The 24,841-nt window shown below is 35.0% G+C and overlaps 1 protein-coding gene across 2 annotated transcripts in view; it reads left to right on the plus strand.

The window, feature by feature from the left end:
* KPNA4 (karyopherin subunit alpha 4) overlaps positions 1 to 24,841 on the plus strand; it is a 90,390-nt gene that overhangs the window by 11,735 nt on the left and 53,814 nt on the right. For both annotated transcript variants that reach the window (XM_060011206.1, XM_060011205.2), the window contains exons 2-10: positions 14,443 to 14,487; positions 15,323 to 15,412; positions 15,522 to 15,551; positions 15,646 to 15,698; positions 18,764 to 18,859; positions 19,374 to 19,459; positions 21,318 to 21,404; positions 23,270 to 23,439; positions 23,545 to 23,589. In XM_060011206.1, coding sequence (XP_059867189.1) covers positions 14,443 to 14,487; positions 15,323 to 15,412; positions 15,522 to 15,551; positions 15,646 to 15,698; positions 18,764 to 18,859; positions 19,374 to 19,459; positions 21,318 to 21,404; positions 23,270 to 23,439; positions 23,545 to 23,589 — 702 coding nt within the window. The remainder of the gene's footprint in view (positions 1 to 14,442; positions 14,488 to 15,322; positions 15,413 to 15,521; positions 15,552 to 15,645; positions 15,699 to 18,763; positions 18,860 to 19,373; positions 19,460 to 21,317; positions 21,405 to 23,269; positions 23,440 to 23,544; positions 23,590 to 24,841) is intronic.

Below are 24,841 nucleotides of genomic sequence, written 5' to 3' on the forward strand. Positions count from 1 at the left end.
ACCACTGTGAGCTAGTGTTGTAGTAGATCCCTTATCTTTCTTTCCTAAAGTCAAATTTATAATAAATAACATACCTTAAATTTGAAAGGAAAGGATATCCTAAATGTTTGGCATCCAATAACTCTTCCCTTAAGATTTGTGGAAAAGGTTGATTATTAGAATGAGAAGACCTAGGATTGCATCTCATGAGCTATATGCCATCAGGAAAGCTTTATAATAATTTTTTTAGCCTCAATTTCTGTAAAATTAAAATCCCACTTTAGTGGATACTTTCTTTGATTAAGCTTTTAAAAATGCAAGGAATAGGGACTTCCTTGGCTGTCCAGTGGTTAGGACTTGGTGCTTTCACTGCAGAGAGGCCTGGGTTCAGTCCCTGGTCGGGGAATTAAGATCCCACAAGCTGCGCTACGTGGCCAAAAAAAAAAAAAAAAAAAAAAGAGAGAGAATGCAAGGAACACCCTTATTCAGACTATATCAAATAAGGGTGGGGTGTTAGGAACATTAAGGAACCAGTTCTCACATTATCCCAGATATTTCAGGTAGGAGTATCTTGGTAGGAATTCATGGATCTTTGCTCTACTGCTCTGCCAGCCACTAATTCAGCTACTAAATTTTATTTTTCCTGGGTACTGACTCTCTTAGTCTTTATATAATTTTCGTGTTGAATTACTGAGAGAATCTGCTTATGCTGATAAGCTCTGCCCAAACTGAGGCAGATTGTTTTTACTGCTGGCCTGTTTGTGGATTGGCTTTTCCCCTTCACCTCCTCCACCAGTCAGCTGTGGTGTGGGGAAGGGGGGTGTCACATAAGTAACATCCTTTGCTGGCTTTGCAGCAACATCCCTGGAAAGAGAAGTTTCTCTATGATAAGGTTGTAAGTATGACATTATTTAGTCAATGTCACTCCATTCTTACTTTTCTGTTCGCTTTGTACTCACTGTTCAAATCTGGGGCAAATCATTATTACCTCATCTCTACAGTGGTTGCCTTATTTCTGCTATTGCTCTGCTCTAATTCATAAAATAACCAGCGTGGTTCTTTTAAAAAATAAGTAAATCATATCAACGCTCCTCCTCTGCTTCAGTTGCATCCCACCACATTTAGCTTTCAAACTCCTTACTGAGACCTTTAAGGCCTTGCCAAATCTTGTCCCTGTCTCCTTCTCCTACCTCTCTCACTTATTATCTCCTTTATACTATGCTCTCACTCATCTTCTTTTAATTCCTCTAACTCTAACACATTAATAGCCCTCTCCAGGCCTTTCACACATGCTGCTCTGTCAGAATGCCCTTCCCACTCCCTTTTTCTTCATCCCCTTTCCTTCGCCTGCCTGGTTATTTCTCATCTTTTGAATCTTCAATATCATTTACTTAGAGGCCATCCCTGAAGAGGCTAGTTGAAAGTTAAATCCCCCTGTTGTTTTCCTTGAGAATACGTATCATAATTTGTTAGTGTATTTACTCAATGTTAAATTCTCCCATCAGACTATAAGCTCCCTGAGAGTATGAACCTTGTCTATTTTGTATACCACTCTATTCTTAACTCTTGTCACAGAGCCTGGCAGATAAGTGGCACTTAAATAAATACTTGTGGAAATCAAATGCAACTTTAAAAAAGAAAAAACAAAAAAAAGAGTCATGTACTCTGATTAGAATTAGTGACTAAATCAAATTTTTCAAATCAAGTTAATTTTTCTCTCTTTTTAAAAATATTTATTTATTTTGGCTGCACTGGATCTTCGTTGCGGCACGTGGGATCTACATTGCAGCATGTGGGCTTCTTAGTTGCGGCATGCCAGCTTCTTAGTTGTGGCATGCATGTAGAATCTAGTTCCCGGACCAGAGATCAAACCTGGCCCCCCTGTATTGGGAGCTCAGCGTCTTACCCACTGGACCACCAGGAAAGTCCCAAGTTAATTTTTTTCTCTTGAAATGGTAATGGCATGGTAATTGTAGAAATTTTTTAGAAAAATGGAAAAATAAAATAATCCTCCATAATCTTACTGCTGTTAATCTTTTGGAATGTTTCCTTTTTCTTGTGTACATTTTGAAATATATTTGGACTTAATTTGGGTTCTAATGAGAATAACTCATAGTAGAATATAGCAAAGTTTCTTAAGTTTGGCACTATTGACATCTTGGGCCAGATAATTCTTTGTTGTGGGAAACTTCCCTTTGTGTTGTAGGATGTTTAGTAGCATCCCTTGCCTCTGCCCATTTGATTCCAGTAGCATGTCTGTCCCCTTCCCCCCAAGTTGTAAAAACCAAAATTGTCTCCAGAAATTACCAAACGTCCCCTGAGTGGCAAAATCACCCTGGGTGAGAACCATTGGGACGCAGTCTTGTGGGATATAAAATTAACCAACACTAACAAGGAACAACCTGAAAAGGAAATTGAGAGGCATACCCATTTACAGTAACATCAAAAGGAATATAATACTTAGGAATAAAACTAACCAATGAGAAGAAAAACTTTTACACTGAAAACTGTAAAATGTTGCTGAAAGAAATTAAAGGGGACACAAATAAATGGAAAGACATACTGTGTTCATGGATAGAAAGACTTATTATTGTTAAATGTCTGTACTACCCAAAGTGATCTACAGATTTAATGCAAATCTACGGATTTATCAAAATCTCAGGGGTATTATTTGTAGAAATAGAAAAATCCATCTTAAAATTCATGTGGAATCTCAATGGGCCCCAAATAGTCAAAAGTAATCTTGAAAAAGAAGATAAAGTTGGAGGTCTCATACTTCCTGATTTTAAAACTTAGTACAAAGCTACAGTAATGAAAACTGTGATACTTGCATAAAGTCAGACATATAGACCAATGGAATAGAATGGGGAGCCCAGAAATAAACCCTAGCATGTATGGGCAAATTATTTTTGGTGAGAGTGCCAAGACCATTCAGTGGTAAAAGGACAGTCTTTTCAACAAATGGTGCTGGGAATATTTGATATCCACAAGCAAAAGAATGAAGTTGGACCCTAACCTAATATCATATACAAAAATTAACTCAAAATGTATCAAGAGCCTAAATATAAGACAAAACAATAAAACTCTTAAGAAGAAAACGTGGGACAAAGGCTTCATGACATGAAACTAGCAGTGATTTCTTGGATATGACACCAAAAGCATAGGTGACAAAAGAGAAAATAGGTAAATTGGACTACATCAAACGTTAAGATTTCTGTACATAAAAGGACCCAGTCAACATTGTGAAAAGGCAACTGGCGGAATGGGAGAAAATACTTGCACATCTAATATGTGGTTAACATCCAGAATATATAAAGAACTCCTACAACTCAATAACAAAAAAATAAACCTCTATTTTAAAATGGGCAAAGGATTTGAATAAACATATCTCCAAAGAAGTTATACAAGTGGCCAACAAGCATATGAAAAGGTGTTCAACATTACTAGTTATTGAGGAAATGGGCAGGTCAGAACCACAGTGGGATACCACCTTACACCCATTAGAATGACTACTGAAAAAACAAAAACAAACAAACAAAAAAAAGACCCCAGAAAATAACAAGCGTTGATGAAGATGTGGAGAAATTGGTACCATGGTACACTGTTGGTGAGAATGCAAAATTGTTCAGCCACTATGGAAAATGGTATGGTGATTCCTCAAAAAATTAAAAATAGAATTACCATATGACCCAGCAACTCCACTCCTGGGTTCGGAATATACCCAAAAGAATTGAAAAGGACTTGAAAGAGGTATTTGTACCCTTAATAGTCATAGCAGCATTATCTGCAGTAGTCAAAAGGTGGAAGCAAGCCAAGTGTCCTTCAGTGGATGAATGGACAAATAAAATGTGGTATATGCATGCAATGGAATATTCTGACTTAAGAAGAAAGGAAATTCTGGCACATTACAATGTGGGTGAAACTTGAAGCCATTATGCTAAGTCACAAAAAGCAAAAATTGTACAATTCCACCTATATTAGGTACCTAGAATAGCAAAATTCATAGAAACAGAAAGTAGCGTAATGGTTGCCCGGGGGGAAGGGGAAATAGGGAGTTGATGTTTAATAGGTTATAGGGTTTCAGTTTATTGAGATGAAAAGAGTTTTGGACATTGGGTGCACAAAAATGCAAATGTACTGAACTCTTCACTTAAGAATTATTACGATGGCAAATTTTACATTTTTTAATAAAAATTTTTTAGTTAGAAATGGTTATGATAGTATGTTTTATGTCGTGTATTTTACCACAGTTTAAAAAAAGAAAAGAAAAAACACTTGACAACCAATGTTAGTGAGGATGTGGAGCAAGGGGAAGTCTCATTCATTGCTGGTGGGAATACAAATTGGTACAGCCACGTTGAAAGGCAGTTTGGCAAGGTTTCTTACTCTTACCATACAATTCATTAACCACACTCTTTGGTTTTTATGCAAATGAAGGTAAGTAAACTATGATACATTGAGACAATGGAATATTATTCAGCACTAAGAAAAAATGTTCTATCAAACTATTAAAAGACATGGAAGAAGCTTAAATATATACTACTAAATGAAAGATGCCAATCTAAAAAGGCCACCTCCTGTATGATTCCAGCTATATGACATTCTGGAAAGGGCAAAAGTGTAGAGACAGTGAAAGATCAGTGGTTTCCAGAGACTGTAGGCAGAGTACAGAGGATTTTTAGGGCAGTGAAACTAATCTGTATGATACTATAATAATGGTAGATACATGTTATTTTACGTTTGTCAAAACCTGTAGGATGTACCCTAATGTAAACTATGGACTTTGGGTGATAATGATGTGTCATAGGTTTGTCATTTGTAACAAAGGTACCACACTAGTACAGAATGTTGATAGTGGAGGAGGGACGAGGAATACATGGGAACTCTGTACTTTCTGTTCAGTTTTTCTGTGGGCTTAAAACTGCTCTAAAGTTTACTTTTCAAAAAGGTGTGTATGGCATGATATTATTCATGTTAAATGTATTAAAACTATTATAGATGTGTTGATATACAGTCAAAACACTCATGAGAATTCAGAAAAATGGTTGCTTCTGGGAAGGCAAAAGGGGAAAGGGAGTGGAGAGGGTTGAGGTTGGAATGAGGTTTCAGCAGTATCTGTAATACTTAGAAATTCTTATTTCTTTAAAAAATAAAGCAAATGGGACAAAATAGTGATATTCATTGATACATGAGTATCTTATGATTTTCTCTACTTTTTTGTATATTTGACATTTCAAAAAATAATTTCATACTTATAGAAGTGGTTAATTTGGGAATATATATGTTAAAATGTAGTCTACTTCATTGACTGCATTGATGGAGGGGGAACCATTATTTACACAAATTTAGTCTTGTCCTGAAATATACGACCTACTCAGAAATAAGACTGCTTGCAGAGTGGCTTAAGGGAACAGGGAAGGGCTAGAGAGTGGGGTTTGTTTTCATTTGGAGAAATCTGTGTTGTGTAGATAACAGAGCTCACCTTTGGTTCTGTAACTTATTCAGGTACAGTACTGTAGCACAGTAAATAACATGTGGGTTAGAAGCTTTGAGTCTTGGGTAGTATTTTTCAGCTTATTAAGTGTCCAGGGATGGGAATAAACGGTAACAGAAACAGACCAGAATTCATAGTAGATTTGGGGTGGGGGAATTGTTTCTGTGATGATAAGCCATATTAAATTATAAAGTAAATATACAGTAATCTGATGGTTCTCAGTCCTCATCTTATTTGACCTGTCAGTACCATTTGACATAGTTAATTATGTATTCTTCCTTGAAAAGTAATTTTTTTTCACTTGATTCCAGCTTTGCACAGATTCCTATTGTCTTCTGTCTCACTGACTGTTACTTCTTAGTTCTCTGCCCCTTAATATTTAAAGTGCCTGAAGTTATGCTCACTCTGCAGGTAATCTTATCAAATCATCTGGTTTTAAATGCGATTTATACACAGCCAGCTTTCTAAGTTGATATTTTTAGTCCTAACCTCTTCCTTGAAACCTAGGCTCAAACTGACGTCTTGACTCATTTTGATTCATTATAAGTATATTAAACTTAGCATGTTCAAAAGTCATATTACTCCCCAAACCTGCTCATCATTCAGTCTGCCCCATCTCAGTAAATGGTAGTTCCATCTTTCACTTAACTTGGACCAAAAACCTCCATTCCTCATTGTTTCCTCTCTTTCACAGTCTTATCTAGCCCATTAATTAGCACATTTTGTAGATTCAATCTTCGGAATATATCAGTCTTCAGAATCTGCATCTCATTATGTCCCCTGCTATCACTCTGCTCCAAACTATTAGCTCTTATTTGGACTACTACAGTTACGTTGTATTCCCAACACAGCAGCTGGAATGATTCTATTTTAAGTCAGAGTATGATGTCTCATTTGCTCAGAACCCATCAGTGGCTTTCTATCGCACTAAGAGTAAATGCCAAAATCTTTACAGTGGCCATCCATTTCCTTCTCCTCTGTTCATTGCATGTCAGCCACCTGGACTCTGCCTTTCCTCTTCTCTTATGTCTGGTCCTTTTTTACTTGCTAATTCCTCTGCCTTGAATACTTTCTGCTAAATTACCAGCATGGCTTGCTTACTCATCTTAAGGTCTTTACTTAAAAATATCCCTCTTCTTGGGACTTTCCTGGTGGTTCAGTGGTTAAGACTCCGTGCTCCCAATGCAGCGGCCCCAGATTCAATCCCTGGTCAGGGAACTAGATCCTGCACGCTGCAACTAAGACCTGGAGGAGCCAAATAAATAAATATTTTTTAAACATTTTTTTTAAAGTTAAAAAAAATCCACTTTCTTGGCTTTATATTTTTTCTAATACTTGTCACTATCTAACATATATTTTAGGTTTTTTTTTTTTTTTTTTTTTTTTTTTTTTTTTTTTACAGTACGCGGGCCTTTGACTGTTGTGGCCTCTCCCGTTGAGGAGCGCAGGCTCCGGACGTGCAGGCTCAGCGGCCATGGCTCACGGGTCCAGCCGCTCTGCGGCATGTGGGATCCTCCCGGACCAGGGCACGAACCTGTGTCCCCTGCATTGGCAGGCGGACTCTCAACCACTGTGCCATCAGGGAAGTCCTATATTTTAGTTTTATTTATTGTCTTTCCCCACACTAGGTTCTGTGAAGTCAGAGATTTTTATCCTTTTGTTCCCTGCTGTGTCCTTAACACTGAGAACAGTTTATGGTATATAATGATCAGTAAACATTTGTTGGGTGAATTACTGGCTTTTTGTGTAGATGTACACATCTGTTTAGTATGTGAGCATAATTAGAGTTAATGCTTCTCAAATGGTGTTTTAGTAAAGCAATTCAGTGATTTACCTTTTAATGAAGTTTTTCTGTTGCCATTGTGAAAGTCTTTGAACAGAAGTTCACAAAGAAAAATAAATATTTTGAAAATACTGAGGAAAAAGAAGGAAAAGTGGCTTATTTGAAGAGATATGCAACAGAAGGAGACCTAGAATGAAAAGGTAGTATGGTCTAGTATAAAGAACATTGGTCTGGGGCCAGGATAATCTGAGCCTTGGACAAGTCACTATAAAATGAGATAGTTTAAATGATTTCTATTTTTTCCAGTTTACAAAATCCTACAGTGATATTTGTGTAGATTTTTCTGTAACAAAACCATGAATTTGAATTGATTATATTCATAAAATGTACATACAAGGAAAATATTCCTTAATCTCCTGCTTTTCATGTTTTATTTTAATCTGATCTTGTTTTGTAAATGGAAAAAATAATTGGTTTTCTCATGTGAGAATGCACTAAATAAACAGAGATAGCAGATTTCTTTAGCAGTGTTGACTTGGGTTCTGTTGACTTCCTTAACTTGGTTGAATCTCATTTGGTTTCTTGTTCTTCGTAATTTTTCCCAATGTCTTTCCCGTATGTTTTCTTCAACTTGTTATTCAGTCAGTTCCTGAAATTGTGTTTCTTCTATGAAGTAGTCAAAACCTTTGAAGAGAAATGATCACTCTTGCCAGGATTTGATCAGTCTCATTCTAAAAGAGAAGGGAGTACCTTCCCTTTTGCTCATATAAAATTCAAACATGCATTGTTTGGTATAACAGGTGTCTCTATGTGTTGTCCTTAATCACTTTCTATGTGATTCTGAAAGTTCACCTTGGAGCATTTCCCATCTTTGAGAGGGTTGGTTATATGTGTCTCACCAAACTATGGTCATTTCTTAACCTTTTTTCTTTCCCTACCAAACACCTCCTCCTTGCCAGCAGCACGCATGCACAGACACACATACACACAGAGTTCATTTGTTTGGTAATGATCTCTGTTACCAAATCTATTGAAAGCTCAATGATTTCCATGTGCTTTGCAGCATAATTTAAGGCCAGAAAAAACCCTGCAAAATGTGAAAACACAGAGCAGTTACGCCAGAGCCACACAATATCTTTTCATTGTTTACAATCTTGAGCTATGGCTTTCTCAGTATTTTTAGCATAGAAGTTATTGCCATGGGTAGTAACTTGTACTAATGGCAATTTTAAATATTTTTGTGACTTTGTTTTTTGAAGTTGATAACATTGATAAAATTTTTGAGACATAAAAGATGTTAGAATCCCTTCACTCTACAGATGAAGGAATTAATGCCCATAAACATGGTAACTTGACTAAGATTACAGTAATAAAAGGTAGAGCTGGGACTAGTAGCCATATACCAGTAGTTTAGCCATATGGTAGTACCCATCTTGGGGGGAGACATGTATGTATTCTGTATTTTCTCCTCTGTTATGTGTGTGTGTATATACACCTCTTGTACAATATAGGTGAATATAGAAAACTTAGGAAATTTAACTTTTTCCTTTTCTTCTTACCTTTGTTTTCTAACTTTTCCAAATATGTATAACTTTTGAATTTAATGTATTTCCTTATTGTTTGAATATTGATTAGATAGTGAAACTTTACTGTAATGCCATTCCTTAGAGTTAACAACTATTAACAGTTTCTAACATTTTTGTGATTTTTATCTTTTTTTTTTAATTTATTTTTTGGCTGCATTGGGTTTTTGTTGCTGTGTGTGGGCTTTCTCTAGTTGAAGTGAACAGGGACTACTCTTCATTGCAGTGTGCGTGCTTCTTATTGTGGTGGCTTCTCTTGTTGCGGAGCACGGGCCCTAGAGCACGTGGGCTTCAGTAGTCGTGGCTCATGGGCTCTAAAGTGCAGGGTCGGTAGTTGTGGCGCACGGGCTTAGTTGCTCCACGACATGTGGGATCTTCCCGGACCAGGGCTTGAACCTGTGTCCCCAGCATTGGCAGGCGGACTCTTAACCACTGTGCCACCAGGGAAGTCCCTTTGTGATTTTTAAAAAAGTACATTCATGTAATTTAATAATTTTAATAAGTTAAATTTCAATGCTTATAATTTACATGTGGATCATTTTAAAGTATGGTATCTGTAGATTCGAAGTATTTCTTAAAACTTGTCCAAAAGCTTGCCAAGGTTAAATCTGGCCTCCTACAGTGAATTTACTTTTTGTTTTTTGGTGGGTTTTTTTTTGCGGTATGTGGGCCTCTCACTGTCGTGACCTCTCCCGTTGCGGGGCACAGGCTCCGGACACGCAGGCTCAGCGGCCATGGCTCACGGGCCTAGCCACTCCACGGCATGTGGGATCTTCCCGGAGCAGGGCATGAACCCGTGTCCCCTGCATCGACAGGTGGACTCTCAACCACTGTGCCACCAGGGAAGCCCGTGAATTTACTTTTAAACTTCTCTTATACTCAACCTCCATTCATCTTTTTACTTGTCAGAGATAAGAACTTGATTCTACTTATGAAGAGTTTTGTCTATCACTAGTAGTGCTAATTAGAACTTTTCTCTCCTACTGCTGCTATTAATAAATATTATTGCTGAGAAATAAATCCACAGTTTGAGCAAGCATATAACGTTAAGCATTTAACATTAAGCATTTTTTTTATTGTCATAAATGTGAAGTTGGAATTTACTTGCTAATCACCTGCAATTTAACAACATATATGCTATTTGGCAAAGGCATAAATAAGCACCATAATGACTGCTGCTGGAGAGATCAACAAGTGGAGATGAGAGGAGGGAGAAATAGGTAAAGAATGGGAAAACAGACTTCTATAGATATTTATTTTTAGCATTTGGTTTACCATATTTATTGGATTAAACAGCTGTTGTACTTATATTTAGGATGCAATGGTTATATAGGTTGAAAACACTAGTAACTCACTTTTAATTCTCTTTTTGTATATGTTCTATCTTCTACCTGAAATGCCTGTCTCTAACTGAATTTCCATTCAGTCTTAAAGATTCAGCTTATATTTCATCAGCTTATATTTCATCTTTATTACATAGACTCTCTGCTGTTAAGATTAGTATGCACATTATAACACATTACATATATTTAAATGAATAAAGTCAAGTAACATATTTGGAATGGTGTTTGACACCCAGTGTTTGCTAAGTGTTAGGCCTTATTACTATTTTATTAAATTGTATTTTTTTGTCATAAGAGTACTACCTTCTTAAGGCCATGGATATGCTATTCTGATCCATCCTTGTATTTCTTATGATTGGCAAGTAGGTGATTAATAAATATTTGAATACTTGAGTGTGTGCTTTTTAGCAGGCTGTAAGTAGTAATACAGTAGTAATCCACATTGAGGGGAGGATTTGTGTGTGTGTGTGTGTGTGTGTGTGTGTGTGTGTGTGTAACTTTTTAAAAACTGCTTTATTGGGATATAGTTTACTTTGCATAAAATTCACACATTTTAAGTATACAATTAAATGATTTTTAGCCAATTTTCAGAGTTGTGGTAATATTACTAAATACCAATTTTAAAATATAGCTCATCACTTCACAAAAGGCCTTATGCCTGATAAATTTTTTTATTCTTTTGCTTTTTTGTGCTATTACCCAAGTGTCAGTATTCCTAAGGTAAAAATGACAGGCTGGATGAAATAAAATCAAAGTATTATATCCCTTACCTTTGAATGACTAACTTTAGAATTTTCTTTAAATGTTTTTCTCTAGTAAGACTTACTGAGTCCTTACTGATCTAAACCCTAACTTTTTACTCAAGAAAATTTAAACCATTCAGTTTCATACAGTATATTATTACATCATCATATCTTAAATTAATAGTTTCTAAAGTTTTAAAGAAAACAGTATATTATATGGATAAAAAGTGACTTAGAAATTAACTAGCCATAAGTTGGAAAGAAAGTACTCTACTTTTCACCCCATTGGAGCAGAGAAAGTAATCCCTAGAACCTAGCACAGTAATGGATACATAGTAATTATTTGTTAATTTTAAAAACTACATAACTATTAAATGGAAATGCCATTCTGTGTTCTGTAAGATTCACTTGTTTGAATTTTTTGACAATTTCTTGTTCCCTTTTGCCTGAGTTTAGAACTTTGAAGCTGTATCACAAGCAAAGAAATGTAAAAATTCTGGATGATCAGAGCAGCCTGAACTCTACTGTTTATTGGGGGTGGGGGGCTGGAGGCGGGCACCCTCTATAGCCTTTGTTTTTTAGATAGTCTTTGGCCTATAAATAAGCCTTTGGCTAGTTTGGCAGCCTTTTGGAATTCTGATTGACAGCTTACTGTATCAGTTAAGTCATGCGAATCCAGAACTATTATATTTGTATGTAGTATGTAAAAACCCAGCTCTTTAAGATAAGTTAAGATTTAGAAAAAGAAGCCTTGTGTATCCCTTTCATGAGACCTCAGAGAAATAAAAGTCCTTCTTGATTCGAGATGGGGTTGTGATTTGAAAATGTCTAAATATCTAATACCACTTTTAAGACACTTTGTTTTTTGCAATAAAAAACATGGGTAAATGCTGCCAGGTTGTTGTGTAGGATATCTTTCTATCTAACTATTTCATTCAATCTTCTCTTTACCTTGGAGGTAACAGCTTTCTCTCAAGAGAAGAAAACTCTTTCTTGCTCTGTTGTAAAGAGGTTGTCAGTTCTTTTATTTTGCAAATGTTTCTGTGGAGAGTAATAGCCCAAAGCTTATGTCACAGCAACTACAGTGCTAAATTGTTTTGACAAATCCTTTATTAAGAGTTTCAAATTATCAGAAACTAATTTAATAAGCAAGATGTACAAAAATGGGGGAAAATGTGTGTAAATAAATATTTAGGTCAATATATAGCAGTTGTTTAGGATTTATTAATAGTTTGCTTTATTAAGAAGTTAAAGCCCATTCATTGTACATTAATCCTACTTCTTTAGATGGGATTACAGACTAGACTAGAAATAATCTCTGTCCCTCAAAAGTCTACCTTTTTACTGAACAAATCTTTTAAGTAGTACATTTTGCAGATTTTATTTTCTGTGAGAAACAGGACATAGTTTTATGTTATTGTTTATTTGAGTTATTTATTGTTTTTGTATTGTGATACAGCGAAAGCGCATTGTCTTGATAATAGTACTTTTGCTTTGGAATGAACCATAGGCTCTAAAATTGGCTTGAACTCTATTTGACTTTAAGACTTGTGGGAGACAATATGGCATAGTGGTTAATTGGCTTTGTATGAGACTCTGAATTCTAATCCTGGCTGTCCCACTTCTAGCCATGTAGCCTTGGCCAAGTAGTTTAACTTCTCTAAACCTCAGTGTCCTCACTTGTAAAAGTAAAAATATTTCTTCTTACTTCTTAAAGGCTGTAATGATTAAACTATGGTGAATATTGAAACTCTTGTTGTAATACTTGTCTACTTATTTTTATTCATTTTGCAGCCTATCTTATTAGTATTTTTTAATTGTCTTGCTATTTTTATTTTATTTTAATATTATTTATTTATTTAGGCTGCACCGGGTCTTAGTTGCAACATCAGCCTTCTTAGTTGCAGCATGCAGGCTTCTTAGTTGCAGAATGCATGCAGGATCTAGTTCCCTGACCAGGGATCGAACCCTGGCCCCCTGCATTGGGAGTTTGGAGTCCATTTTCTTAGCAGTTGCTGTATAGTGTATTAGAAGAGGCCTTGAAGAGAGAATTTCCAGTGCATTAGAGGAATAGCAAAGTTAGTGAGGATACAGCAGAATGAATTGAGAGAGTGATAGGAGCTGAGATCTTAGAGGTGGTAACCGGGGGTGGGGGCGGGGGTGAGGGGGTGAGGTAGGAAGACTTAAGCCATTATAATGACTGGGCATTTACTCCAGAGTGGAGAGCCAGTGGATGGTTTTGAAGAGGGGAGTAACATGACCTGATTGACTTTTTAGAAAGGAGTTCTAAAAAGGAGAAAGGAGTTCTTTGCAGAGTCCTTATTCCCATGGAGTCTATGGGTGGAATTCAGGAGGTCCTGGGAACTTAGAAAAAAATTAATTACATCTTTGTTTTCACTAACTTCTAACTGAAACAGTATTCCCTTCAGTTAATAATGTAGCCAATAAACCTCAGTAGTTATTAAAGTTACCTGTGATTTTTGTCACCACCAATAAAAATCAGATTATAGTTGCAAAATATGTTTCATCTAATATCCAGTGCAATGGGCTTTCTCTAGTTGCAGCGAGCGAGGGCTACTCTTCATTGTGGTGGCTTCTCTTGTTGCGGAGTACAGGCTCTAGGCTCACAGGGTTCAGTAGTTGTGGCACGTGGGCTCTAGAATGCAGGCATAGTAGTTGTGGCACACGGGCTTAGTTGTTCCACGGCATATGGGATCTTCCCAGACCAGGGCTCGAACCCGTGTCCACTGCATTGTCAGGCGGGTTCTTAACCACTGCACCACCAGGGAAGTCCTCTATGTTAGGTAACTTTAAAATGAGAAAAACACTTTAAAAAACAGAATGGTTACAGTATGTGGTAGAATAATTAATGTGCTTCTTAGGAAGAATGAAATAGATCTGCCTATACCACCATGGAAGATCTTTAAGATCTTTAATTAAATAAACAAAAATAAGGTGAAGATCAGAATAAATAGATAAGTGTGTCAAAATCATAGTAAATCTAACAATGTTTACCTTTAGAGAAAGAAACTATGAATGGGCAGGAAGGTTCTCTCCCCTTCCCCCATCCCCCCTTTTTTAAAGCAGTTGCATTTACTAACCTTATACATATATTAGTTTTTAAATAGGGAGTTCATATGGGGGGTGAGATTACCTTGTATATATATTACTTTTTAAATAGGAAGTTCATATAGGGGGTGAGATTATGGGTTCTTTTATTCTTTGTACCTTTGTGTTATAATTCTTATGTTACAGTTTAAAATTTTTATGATATATCCAATATTATAGCTCCATTAATAATTTCAGTGATGTTCAGTATTTGAGAATGTGAATATGAAATGAAGATAGGAAATCATCTATATAATATAACCTTTATTATGAGTAAAATATGACTATGTATATATATGAGTAGAAGAAAAGATAAGGGGATGTACATCAAAATGTTAATATCAGTTTTCTCTGGCTGATGGAATTTGAGGTGATTTTTTTAAAAATAATTTTCTTTAATTTCTTGTAGACTATGAGAAGACAACGAAATGAAGTTGTAGTTGAATTAAGGAAGGTGAGCCTGATTAATATTGGGTACTTTCAAGCATAATTCTAACAACCTTACAGCATATAGAGAAATTAGCAAATGTATATTAATCTCAGGTGCTTAATTGGCATTTCTTTTTCTTTTGAAAATGGAAAGATTGACTAAATTTGACAAGCTATTGAAGTTGACAAGATACAGTTTGTCCACTATCCAAATATAGAGATAAACACATTATCAAATGATTTTTTCTTATGTAATTTTAAATGATTTATATAAAATATATGTCATACTAAATAGTTCTGCTATTTACAGTAGTAATTACTCCATAAAAGGAACTTGGTACTTAAAAATTTCATCAACTTTTCAAGTATTAAAGTAGGTTAGTTGAGAATATATTTTTAAGTTTGTCACAAACATTTTTAGTGAAATTCAAGTGGCCCTTCAGTTTTGTAAGGTATTGTTGATTTTTGTCTGATTTTGAACTGCGCAACTTTTGCTTTGACTTTGTTTTTAGGTGATAAAGAGAAGCTCCCAGATGATGTATAAAATGGTTTAGTACTTTTAAATAAATATGTATGTTTGGTTCTGGCTTAAACTATACACTATCTTTTTAAATCAAATTATTTTGTTTTTTAGTTTATTTTTACATTGTTCACGGTTCATTAAAAATGTAATATTTGGGGTTTGGGGCTCAAATTAGTGTTGCTTAAGTGTTTAATTCACAATTTGGTTTAATTTTCTGCGTTTGCATTTTACTTTTAAAAGTCACTTCATGTTTTTTTGTAGGCACAGGACTGCCTAACCTTTGTATGAAAGTATTTAGCTTTTTAAAAATTAACTGAAGTTTTTTTTTTTTTTAAAGAATAAAAGAGATGAACATCTCTTAAAGAGAAGGAATGTACCACATGAAGATATCTGTGAAGACTCTGACATAGATGGTGATTATAGAGTGGTAAGTAATTGTTATTCTGGTAATTTAAAAATACCAGTGAAAAATTTTTACATAAATATAGAATTACAAGGTGATTTTTTAACTTAGTTTTCTCTAACTTTTTTCCCAGCAAAATACCTCTCTAGAAGCTATTGTTCAAGTAAGTTGAGTTTCCCCCCCTTTTCATTTGTATTTCTTGGACTTAACAACTAATTACTGTGTATCTGCATCAAAAATTGTTTTGTTTTTTGTAGAATGCTTCAAGTGATAACCAAGGAATTCAGTTAAGTGCAGTTCAAGCTGCTAGGTAAGTTAAATTTTAAGGACATATTTTGTAACTTACACAGGAGTTCTCTTTTGGGTTTTCACTATATAGTAGTCCTGTTTCTTATATTAACTTTGATGACAATAAAGAACAGTCATAGACCAACTGAATTTATTTTCAAAATTATTCTCTGATTTAGAGTATTAAAATTAGCAGTTTTCTAAACTCACTAATACATTGAGGCGTTAGTGTGGCTAATAGGTACAAATGCCAGGGAAAAGTTGATTTGACAGGGTATTGCTATAGACTAATAGAAAAACATTATTTATAAAGCTTTTTACCTTTTACTGATTAATAGGTATTTAATTTTATTAAAATTCAGATTCATCAAATCCTACTCAGGTAGCTAATTCTTCTCACAGTCCTCATATTGATCAAACAATGAATTGAATTAAAGCTTACTGTAGCAGTGTACAGGGAAGTACACATTAAGATTTAGGGCTACAGAGACTCCCACTTCTCAGTCAATGTAAGAATATTTAGTTATTTTTGCACATTCTTATAAAACCTATGCACTCATATTTTAAGGGAAAACCAAAAACTTTTTACTGAGACATTTGTATTAATACATAGCTCGGGGAAGACATGGTTGTATCATAGTACAATATAGTGGTTTCTTTTTTTTTAAATTTTATTTATTTTTGGCTGCATTGGGTCTTTGTTGCTGCGTGCGGGCTTTCTCTAGTTGCGGTGAGCAGGGGCTACTCTTCATTGCAGTGCTAAGGCTTCTCATCACGGTGGCTTCTCTTGTTGCAGAGCACAGGCTCTAGGGCGCGTGGGCTTCAGTAGTTGTGGCACATGGGCTCAGTAGTTGTGGCTCGTGGGCTCTAGAGCACAGGCTCAGTAGTTGTGGCGCATGGGCTTAGTTGCTCCGCAGCATGTGAGATCTTCCTGGACCAGGGCTCGAACCCGTGCCTCCTGCATTGGCAGGCGGATTCTTAACCACTGCACCATCAGGGAAGCCCTTTGTTTTTTTATAAATAAAAGAATACCACCCTATGTTGTAATTGTAGGAAAGAGACACTTAAGCAAGAAATTGATTCTAGTTACAGAATTTTAAAGTGAAAAAAAAAACTTCACAGTTTTATGTAATATCTTATCCAGTGCATGAGTCCCTTTTATGTTTATTAGACTTTCTTTCTTTTGCATATTCACTTTAAATGGCCTAGAACACATACGGAAATTATAGAATTAAATGTTGCCCACCACAGGTAGAAGAACTTCTTAGAGAGAACTTTGCTATGTAGGAAGAAAATCACAGAAGTTTTCACATCTCAGAATGGCAAATTAATGTAATAGGAAGAATGATTAAGAAATTGGTACATTATGCTCACCATTGTCAGAGTTGATTATAGTATTGGAGCAGCTCTTCTCAACATGAGTTCTGTAAGATAATTAAAGCCCTAAGGCAGGGGATCTCAAAATATAGTGTGTGGATCCCTAGGAGAGCCTGGGATAACTTAAGGAGGTATTATTTTCACAATAATAATAAGACTTTATTTGCCTTTTTTGTTGTTGTTTTTACTGTGTTAACATTCACATGGATGTTGCAAAAGCAACTGTGGGTAAACTACTGGCACCTTAGCACAGAGCAAGACAGTGTCACCAAACTGATGATACATTGTAGATATTATATGCGCCATTTTACAAAGAAAGAGGGACATTTCTCTTTAAGAATGTCCTCAGTGAAGTAATAAAAAATAATTTCTTTTATTAAATTTGAAACCTTGATTAAGAAAGACTGGGTTGGGCTTCCCTGGTGGCGCAGTGGTTGAGAGTCCGCCTGCCGATGCAGGGGACACGAGTTCGTGCCCCGGTCCGGGAAGATCCCACATGCCGTGGAGCGGCTGGGCCCGTGAGCCATGGCCGCTGAGCCTGCGCATCCGGAGCCTGTGCTCTGCAACGGGAGAGGCCACAACAGTGAGAGGCCTGCGTACCGCAAAAAAAAAAAAAAGAAAAAGAAAAAGAAAGACTGGGTTTATTTCCTGTGTTGTGCAAAGAATCGTACCATTTATTACAGAAAATACTGTGAAGAAGCATGTGGAATAATTCTTGCTTTGTAAGAAGTTTAGAACCTAATCGGGAAGGCAAAACTATATTAAAAATAGTGATGCTCAACAGCGAATGTAGCCATATGCCGTGTATATATTCTCGGAATTCAGAGAGGGTATTTTGAAAACATTTAACTTGAAAAGGTAGAGTTTGAATAGGCAAAAAAGAGAGCATTCCAAGTGTGGGGAATAGGATTTGAAGGGCCTAGAAATTAGACTGAAATGGTCGGACAGACAACTGACCTGTTGTTGAATTACAGAGAATAAGATTAGTAGATAAATAAGATGGAGCTAGTTTGTGGAGTGTTATAAAAAACTCAGTCAAGGAGTTTACACTGATAGGGTAGTAAATTAGCAGCCATCACTTGGTTTATATAGGGGAATAATCTGATTAAAGTTGCTTAAACATTGTCTTCATATAGTAGTGCAGGGGATTCAATGGGTGAAGATTTGTGTTAGGCCACATTTAGGATTTGTCAGCTAAAATTGCAGTCTGCCATATGTGTAAATGGGCACTAGGTATTGTTTTACTCTCTAAGCTCCATGAGAGCAAGGATGTGTCTGTCTTATTCACCTTAGTATCTCCAATATCTCTCTGGATATTTTCCTATGTATTGCTGTGTTTATTTCATTTCCTTTAGTTGTTGAGATGAGAATGTTGTTGAGCTTTTATGACCTTTGATTTGGTATATAGAGTAGGATGAAGAACTGGACACTAGTATCAGCTATAAACTTGTACCAGCATCCTATCTGCTTTTGTCCTAACTTAAAAAAAAGTGGTTCATGTCTTACCATTTTTTCCTAATTATTACTAATCTCTGTAAATTTATAAATTAATTTATAATAGAGAAAAGGTTGCATTATGTAAATTTAAAAAGTAGCTTGCAGGGAGAGTATTTGTGCCAAATATTCAGTTTATTGTAATATATCAAATGTGAATTTGAATTTAATTATATGTCATTAAGTTCACAAGGGGTATGTTTATATCTCTTATAGGAAGCTTTTGTCCAGTGATCGAAATCCACCAATTGATGACTTAATAAAATCTGGAATATTGCCTATTTTAGTCCATTGTCTTGAAAGAGATGACAAGTAAGTACATTATTTTAAGAAATAATTTAGGATGTATCCTTTGCAGAAGATAAGATTTTCTCGTAGTTAGTTTGGTCTTTAAAGAAAAAAAAGGGGGCTATAAGGTGGAGTTGAGAAGCCAAAGTAAAAAACAGTGTAAGGAATGTTTACACCAAGAGAGGAAAGTAAAGACCAAACGGGAACTTGCGAATGATATATTTAACTTTTAAGCTTTGAAAATTGGCAAGAACTAGTTTAGCCAGATAGGTACTTGAGAAAACTATTCGGGTAATAATGTGCAGGTATCTTAATAAAGAGTTCTTACTAAAAATAAGGACACCTGAGGAGGTTGTATGCTTTTTATACTGAAGAGATATTTTAAATAGTCATTGGAAGTTTAAAAAAAAGTACTGGGTGCATAGATCTTTTGAATAAAAATATGTAATACTTTTGAAATGCTAGGGGGAGGAGTGGTTGGTGGATATTTGGGCCAATGTAGAAATTCCTGCTGTTTAAAATTATTTGTTTTTTGTAGTCCTTCTTTACAGTTTGAAGCTGCATGGGCTTTGACAAACATTGCGTCTGGAACCTCTGAACAAACTCAAGCAGTAGTTCAGTCCAGTAAGTTGGTTATTAAGAGACAAAATTGTGATTTTCAAAAAAAGTTAATTAAAAAACTCAATGCTTTTCCTAAAAGAATAGAGCTATTTATTTTATAAAGTAATTAAGTATTTTGAATTCAGTAACAAATAAGGTAGTTGAAATAGGCCAACTCAGGTATGTTACTTTGATCACCTTGTCCCATTGACTGACATTTTCTATTTCCAAAAATTCATTTGATTCTAAATCTGAAAACATTTTGTAATTATAGTAGTAGTTACATTATTGTGTTTATAGGACATTACAGAAATAAAGGTGTTTTTCCTGTTGGCATACTACCTGTTGGACACTGTTAATGAGATGTCCATTATACATTTTAAAGAAATCTTCTTTTATAAAGTGGTCCTACTTTAGAGAATGGCTTGAAAATTTTTTTTCATTGTTATTATAGGATTGGTTGTTTTTTATGTTCCAAGAAATGTAAGTGGGAAATAATTATTGAAAGTAATAACTTGAATTATTTTCATTAGTACTATTTGATTCTTCTACTAAACAAAGAAATTAATAATTTTAAAGAAGGTACTTTCAGAGTCCCCTTCAAATATGTAAGCAGTATACTTGTCTAATAAGCCTGTTAAAATCTTAAGCACTGTCAAGATTTTGAAAGGGAACAAAAGTGTTATCCAGTGAGGATTTTATTATATAGACACTTGTATTATAATATTACATAGAAAAGATAATTTCCTTAAATTATAATAAAACTGATTAATTTTGGGTTCAGGTGATTTTGGGGTTTGGTTTTTTTGGTTTTGCTTTGTATAGTTGACTGTTTAGTTAATTTTATGATCTCAAGACAATGTCTTAATCCCTCTTCTTTTCTCTTTTGTGTTCCTTAAAGATTAGAAAGAGGCTTAGAATTTGTTTTAACACTGCTAGTCTGTCTTAATATACCAAAAGTAATGGATAAATGAATTACTTTTTACTATAAGTAAGCATGATTGATCTACATGTACTCAAATAGCATTTTTCAGAGCAATATCAGAGGGAAGAAAAGAAATAGAAGAATCATTTGTTCAGTGCAGTATTATTCTGTTAAACATCTCTTTGTTTTTCCTTGTGTTAAGCAACAGAATCATTTTCTGATTCAAAAGGTCTCACGTGGCACAGGAATCACTGGCCTGGCTAAAGACCCATATGATGTTATTTTAAATTTCTATATTCAAAAGTTATTTTAATAATTGGAGTTTTTTTTCAAATTTGAAACTAATGCTAATCTATAAGGAATTAATTTCTTAAAATTGGAATTAAATCCGGTTTTAACTGTGAATGAAATTTTATCAGCTTAATTTGACATTTGTTGTCTGTGTGTTAAAACTGTCACTTTGATGATGAATAGTCTGCTAGCTGGAAATTTTCCACTACCATTATTCTAATGAAAATCATTTAATGAAGATATATTTTAAATATATATATATATATAATATATATATATATATATATATTTTTTTTTTTGCTGTACGCGGGGCCTCTCACTGCTGTGGCCTCTCCCGTTGCGGAGCACAGGCTCTGGATGCGCAGACTCAGCGGCCATGGCTCACGGGCCCAGCCGCTCCGCGGCATGTGGGATCTTCCCAGACCGGGGCACGAACCCGTGTCCCCTGTGTCGGCAGGCGGACTCTCAACCACTACGCCACCAGGGAAGCCCTTAAATATATTTTTGATAGGTTTCTTTCTTTTGGGATTTCCGCAAAGAAACAAGTTTGATTTTTGGTTTAGATTATAGTGTTTTCAACCTTTTTCCTTTCAATTTTATTGAAATATAATTGATATATAACAGTATCTTCAAATTTAAATGATAGCTTATGTTTTCCTCCTTCAGATGCTGTTCCACTTTTCCTGAGGCTTCTCCATTCACCCCATCAAAATGTCTGTGAGCAAGCAGTGTGGGCATTGGGAAATATCATAGGTTTGTCTAAAACTTGTAATACTAGTCCAACAATCATTGTTATCATGTACTGTGTAATAAAACTGACTACTAGTAGTTGAAAAGAAAAAGCAATTTGCCTTTTTTAGTACTAGTTTTTATGAACTAGTTTACAGAAATTACAGCTGTTTAAAGTATAAACCCATAGTAAACAGAATGAACATTTTTGTTGCTTGTGATACCAGTATATCTCTTTGTATATAGTCAACTCTTAATTATTTGAATAATTATGAAATATGTATGTGATTTAGATATTTTCCTCTTTCTCCTTTATTATGTTGGTCCATTTTATTCCTCAGCTCTCTTACTATCCTAGGAAATAATAAGAAAAAAGGAGGAGGCAAAACATAAACCAAAATTTTTCTCTAATAGCAGTTCTGAGAAGAATCTAAATTGAAATTTTTTATATCTCTTGTGGATTTTAGTGCAATGAAGTATAGTAATGTTATCCACTGTCATCATGAGGTCATCATCATACATGTGGTATCTGTACCTTATAGGCAGTCTCATTAAATGTTGACCACCATGATTGCCATACCTTCAGGTTTTTTCTGATAAATAATTGTAGGAAGAATAATTAAAGACAATTCCAGTATTTCAAGAATTTGTTTTTTAACTACAACCTAACTTCACCCAAACTCAAAAATTCAAAAATCTGACCTCCAGTGGAGAATGGAAAAAATCTGCAGTCTGAACTGTATTGTGTACCATGATGTTAAAAGTTATTTTTGCCACAGATTTTTTTATTTTTGCGTAGAAGTAATCAGTTTTGCTCTGATATACCTCCTCTTTATTACCCTTTTGGGGGCCAAGATGGAAGGTAAGGTATGGTTAGTGCTCCACAATTGCGAGTTTTCAAATGGGAGAATTTCCCTATAAACTGTTCTTGGCATATGGTATATTACTGTTAGGAATGCTATCGTTTGTATATCCAGAGTCCCTCACTTTTATACCAAATTGTAGATTTAGAACTATTAGTACAACATCTTGATCTTTGGCTTTTAATTCCAGTGACATTTTAGAATTAATTAGAATACATGGTTGCAAAAAGAACAAGCATTTTATCTTCAGATACCACAGTGCAGGGCAAAGTGTTTTCACTTACGGAATGTAATACTTCAGTGTGGCTTTCATACTACAAATTATAGTGATACTCTAGATAGAGGAAATTAAATTTGGCACTTTTCTCTAGGGCAGTGATTCTCAAACTCTAGCCTGTTATCAAAATTATATTAAGGGCTTGTTAAAACAGAATCCTGGACCCACAGAGTTTCTGTTTCAACAGATTTGGGATAGGGCCCCAAAATCACTATGGGAACCACTGATCTAGGGGTATTGGTTCCCTCTCCCCTGCCTTTTTGAGACATAGTTTCTAAGTGTATAGAGTAATTTATAGTTAATACTCTCTATGCTTTGATATTAGATCATCAGTATAAATTCTACAAATATTTTCTCTGTAATGGTATTTCAATATATCTCTTTTTATAACGTGAAAGTTTCTTAAACTTAGAGTACCATTGAGAGAGAAGAGAAAAAGCAAGAATTCTGTGTTCACAAAGTACTTTAAAGCCTTACTGAGGCTTATGGCATAAAAACATTTTAGATGGCATAAAAACATTTTAGGGTGAACAGCATATAAACCTGAATACGTGAATAATGCGCAAAAAAATCTTAGTACCTTATCTTGCTTCTCTTGACTCAAAGAACTAGGTTATTATTGTCTAAAACTTTCACATAAAACAAAATAGTGTACTTGGTTCAAATACAGGAAGTAGCATATTGAACCCAGTGCTTTACGTTTTCTGAGTTGCTTATTGTATTGAATTAATAAATCCTTCTTCCTACAGGTGATGGGCCACAGTGTAGAGATTATGTCATAAGTCTTGGAGTTGTGAAACCTTTACTTTCCTTCATAAGTCCATCTATTCCTATAACATTCTTAAGAAATGTTACTTGGGTTATGGTCAACTTATGTCGCCACAAAGACCCACCACCCCCAATGGAAACCATTCAGGAGGTAACAAGTATTTTTGTTTTTGTTTTCCTTTAAAGTAAAGTAGATACCATTATGTGTATGTTTTTATCTGTGTATATTTTAAAATCTATATATTTCTCTCTTCAGATTCTTCCAGCTCTTTGTGTTTTAATTCATCACACAGACGTAAATGTGAGTAAATGCTTCCCGTCATATATTTTTATATGTATATATGGTTAGGGCTTATCCCTATGACACAGGGGAGAAAATGACATTATGTCAGTGCACTCTATCAAATTTTTTCATTTCAGAAGCTGCAATACATAGTTTGGTATTTTATATTTTCTCTGTGTTTACCCATATCACAGTATGTAATTTCAGTGAAGAAATCAAGCCTGTTATTTTGGTCTGGGCAGTAATGTATGTGCATATATTATATATTAGTGTTGTGAAAACTGGCATTGGAAGTTCTTAAAGTTGCCAGTTAGTAATCTCTCTCACTAAGATTTTATCTTTGATTGTTCATGAGCTTCTTATGAAAGCTCATTTTGACAGCTGGCCATTGAGAGAACACTTACACCTAGTGGTATTATTTTTCGAAAGGTAAAAAAGAGAAATATTTGTGCCTTTATGCATGGGTTTGTATTCATATACCATTCTTACACCAAACCATGAATATCAGTTGCTCTTTAATTTCATTTTTACTCTATTAATTCATTTATAATGACTTTGGTAATGGCTTCACTTGGTGTAGAGATAATTGAGTATACAAACAAAAAGGAAACAAATCAGTGCAGACTAGATTTTAAACATAATAAATATATCCTACTCATACTAACACAGAGAGCAAAGGAGAAAGCAACTCAGGAAGTATGAATGAGTGGGAAACTGCCATAACTGCTTATAAATTCAGTCTAGCCTTTATTGTGTTAGAAGAGCTAGGAATATAATGGGTAAAAGAAAATCACATGGATAAAACTCATAGTAACAATCAGAACCTTGTGTAGTTCTTTAAAAACACAGTTTGGTATGATCACTGTCTGACAAGCTGCTTCATTCCTTCACAGTTTCTAGGGTATTAATACCCTTTTGCCAGGATCTCTGTAAAGACATGGAGCAAATTAAAGTTAGAATTATACTACATCAAGCAGTGACATAATGTGCTTGATTTATTCATTAGATGAACATGATCTTTGTCCTAAAGATATTTTTTCTAGCTCCAGATAGTCTAGGGTGTTTAAAAAACAAACAAGCAAAAAAACCACACATGTAAACAAATTTTGGTTTTGGCTTATTATAGCCAAATTCTTTTTTTTTTTTTTTTTTTTTTGCGGTATGCGGGCCTCTCACTGTTTTGGCCTCTCCCATTGCGGAGCACAGGCTCTGGATGCGCAGGCTCAGCGGCCATGGCTCACAAATTCTTTGATTAAATTACAGTTTTTTG

Source organism: Delphinus delphis, chromosome 4 (genome assembly GCF_949987515.2).
Source record: "Delphinus delphis chromosome 4, mDelDel1.2, whole genome shotgun sequence".
Classification (NCBI taxonomy): domain Eukaryota; kingdom Metazoa; phylum Chordata; class Mammalia; order Artiodactyla; family Delphinidae; genus Delphinus; species Delphinus delphis.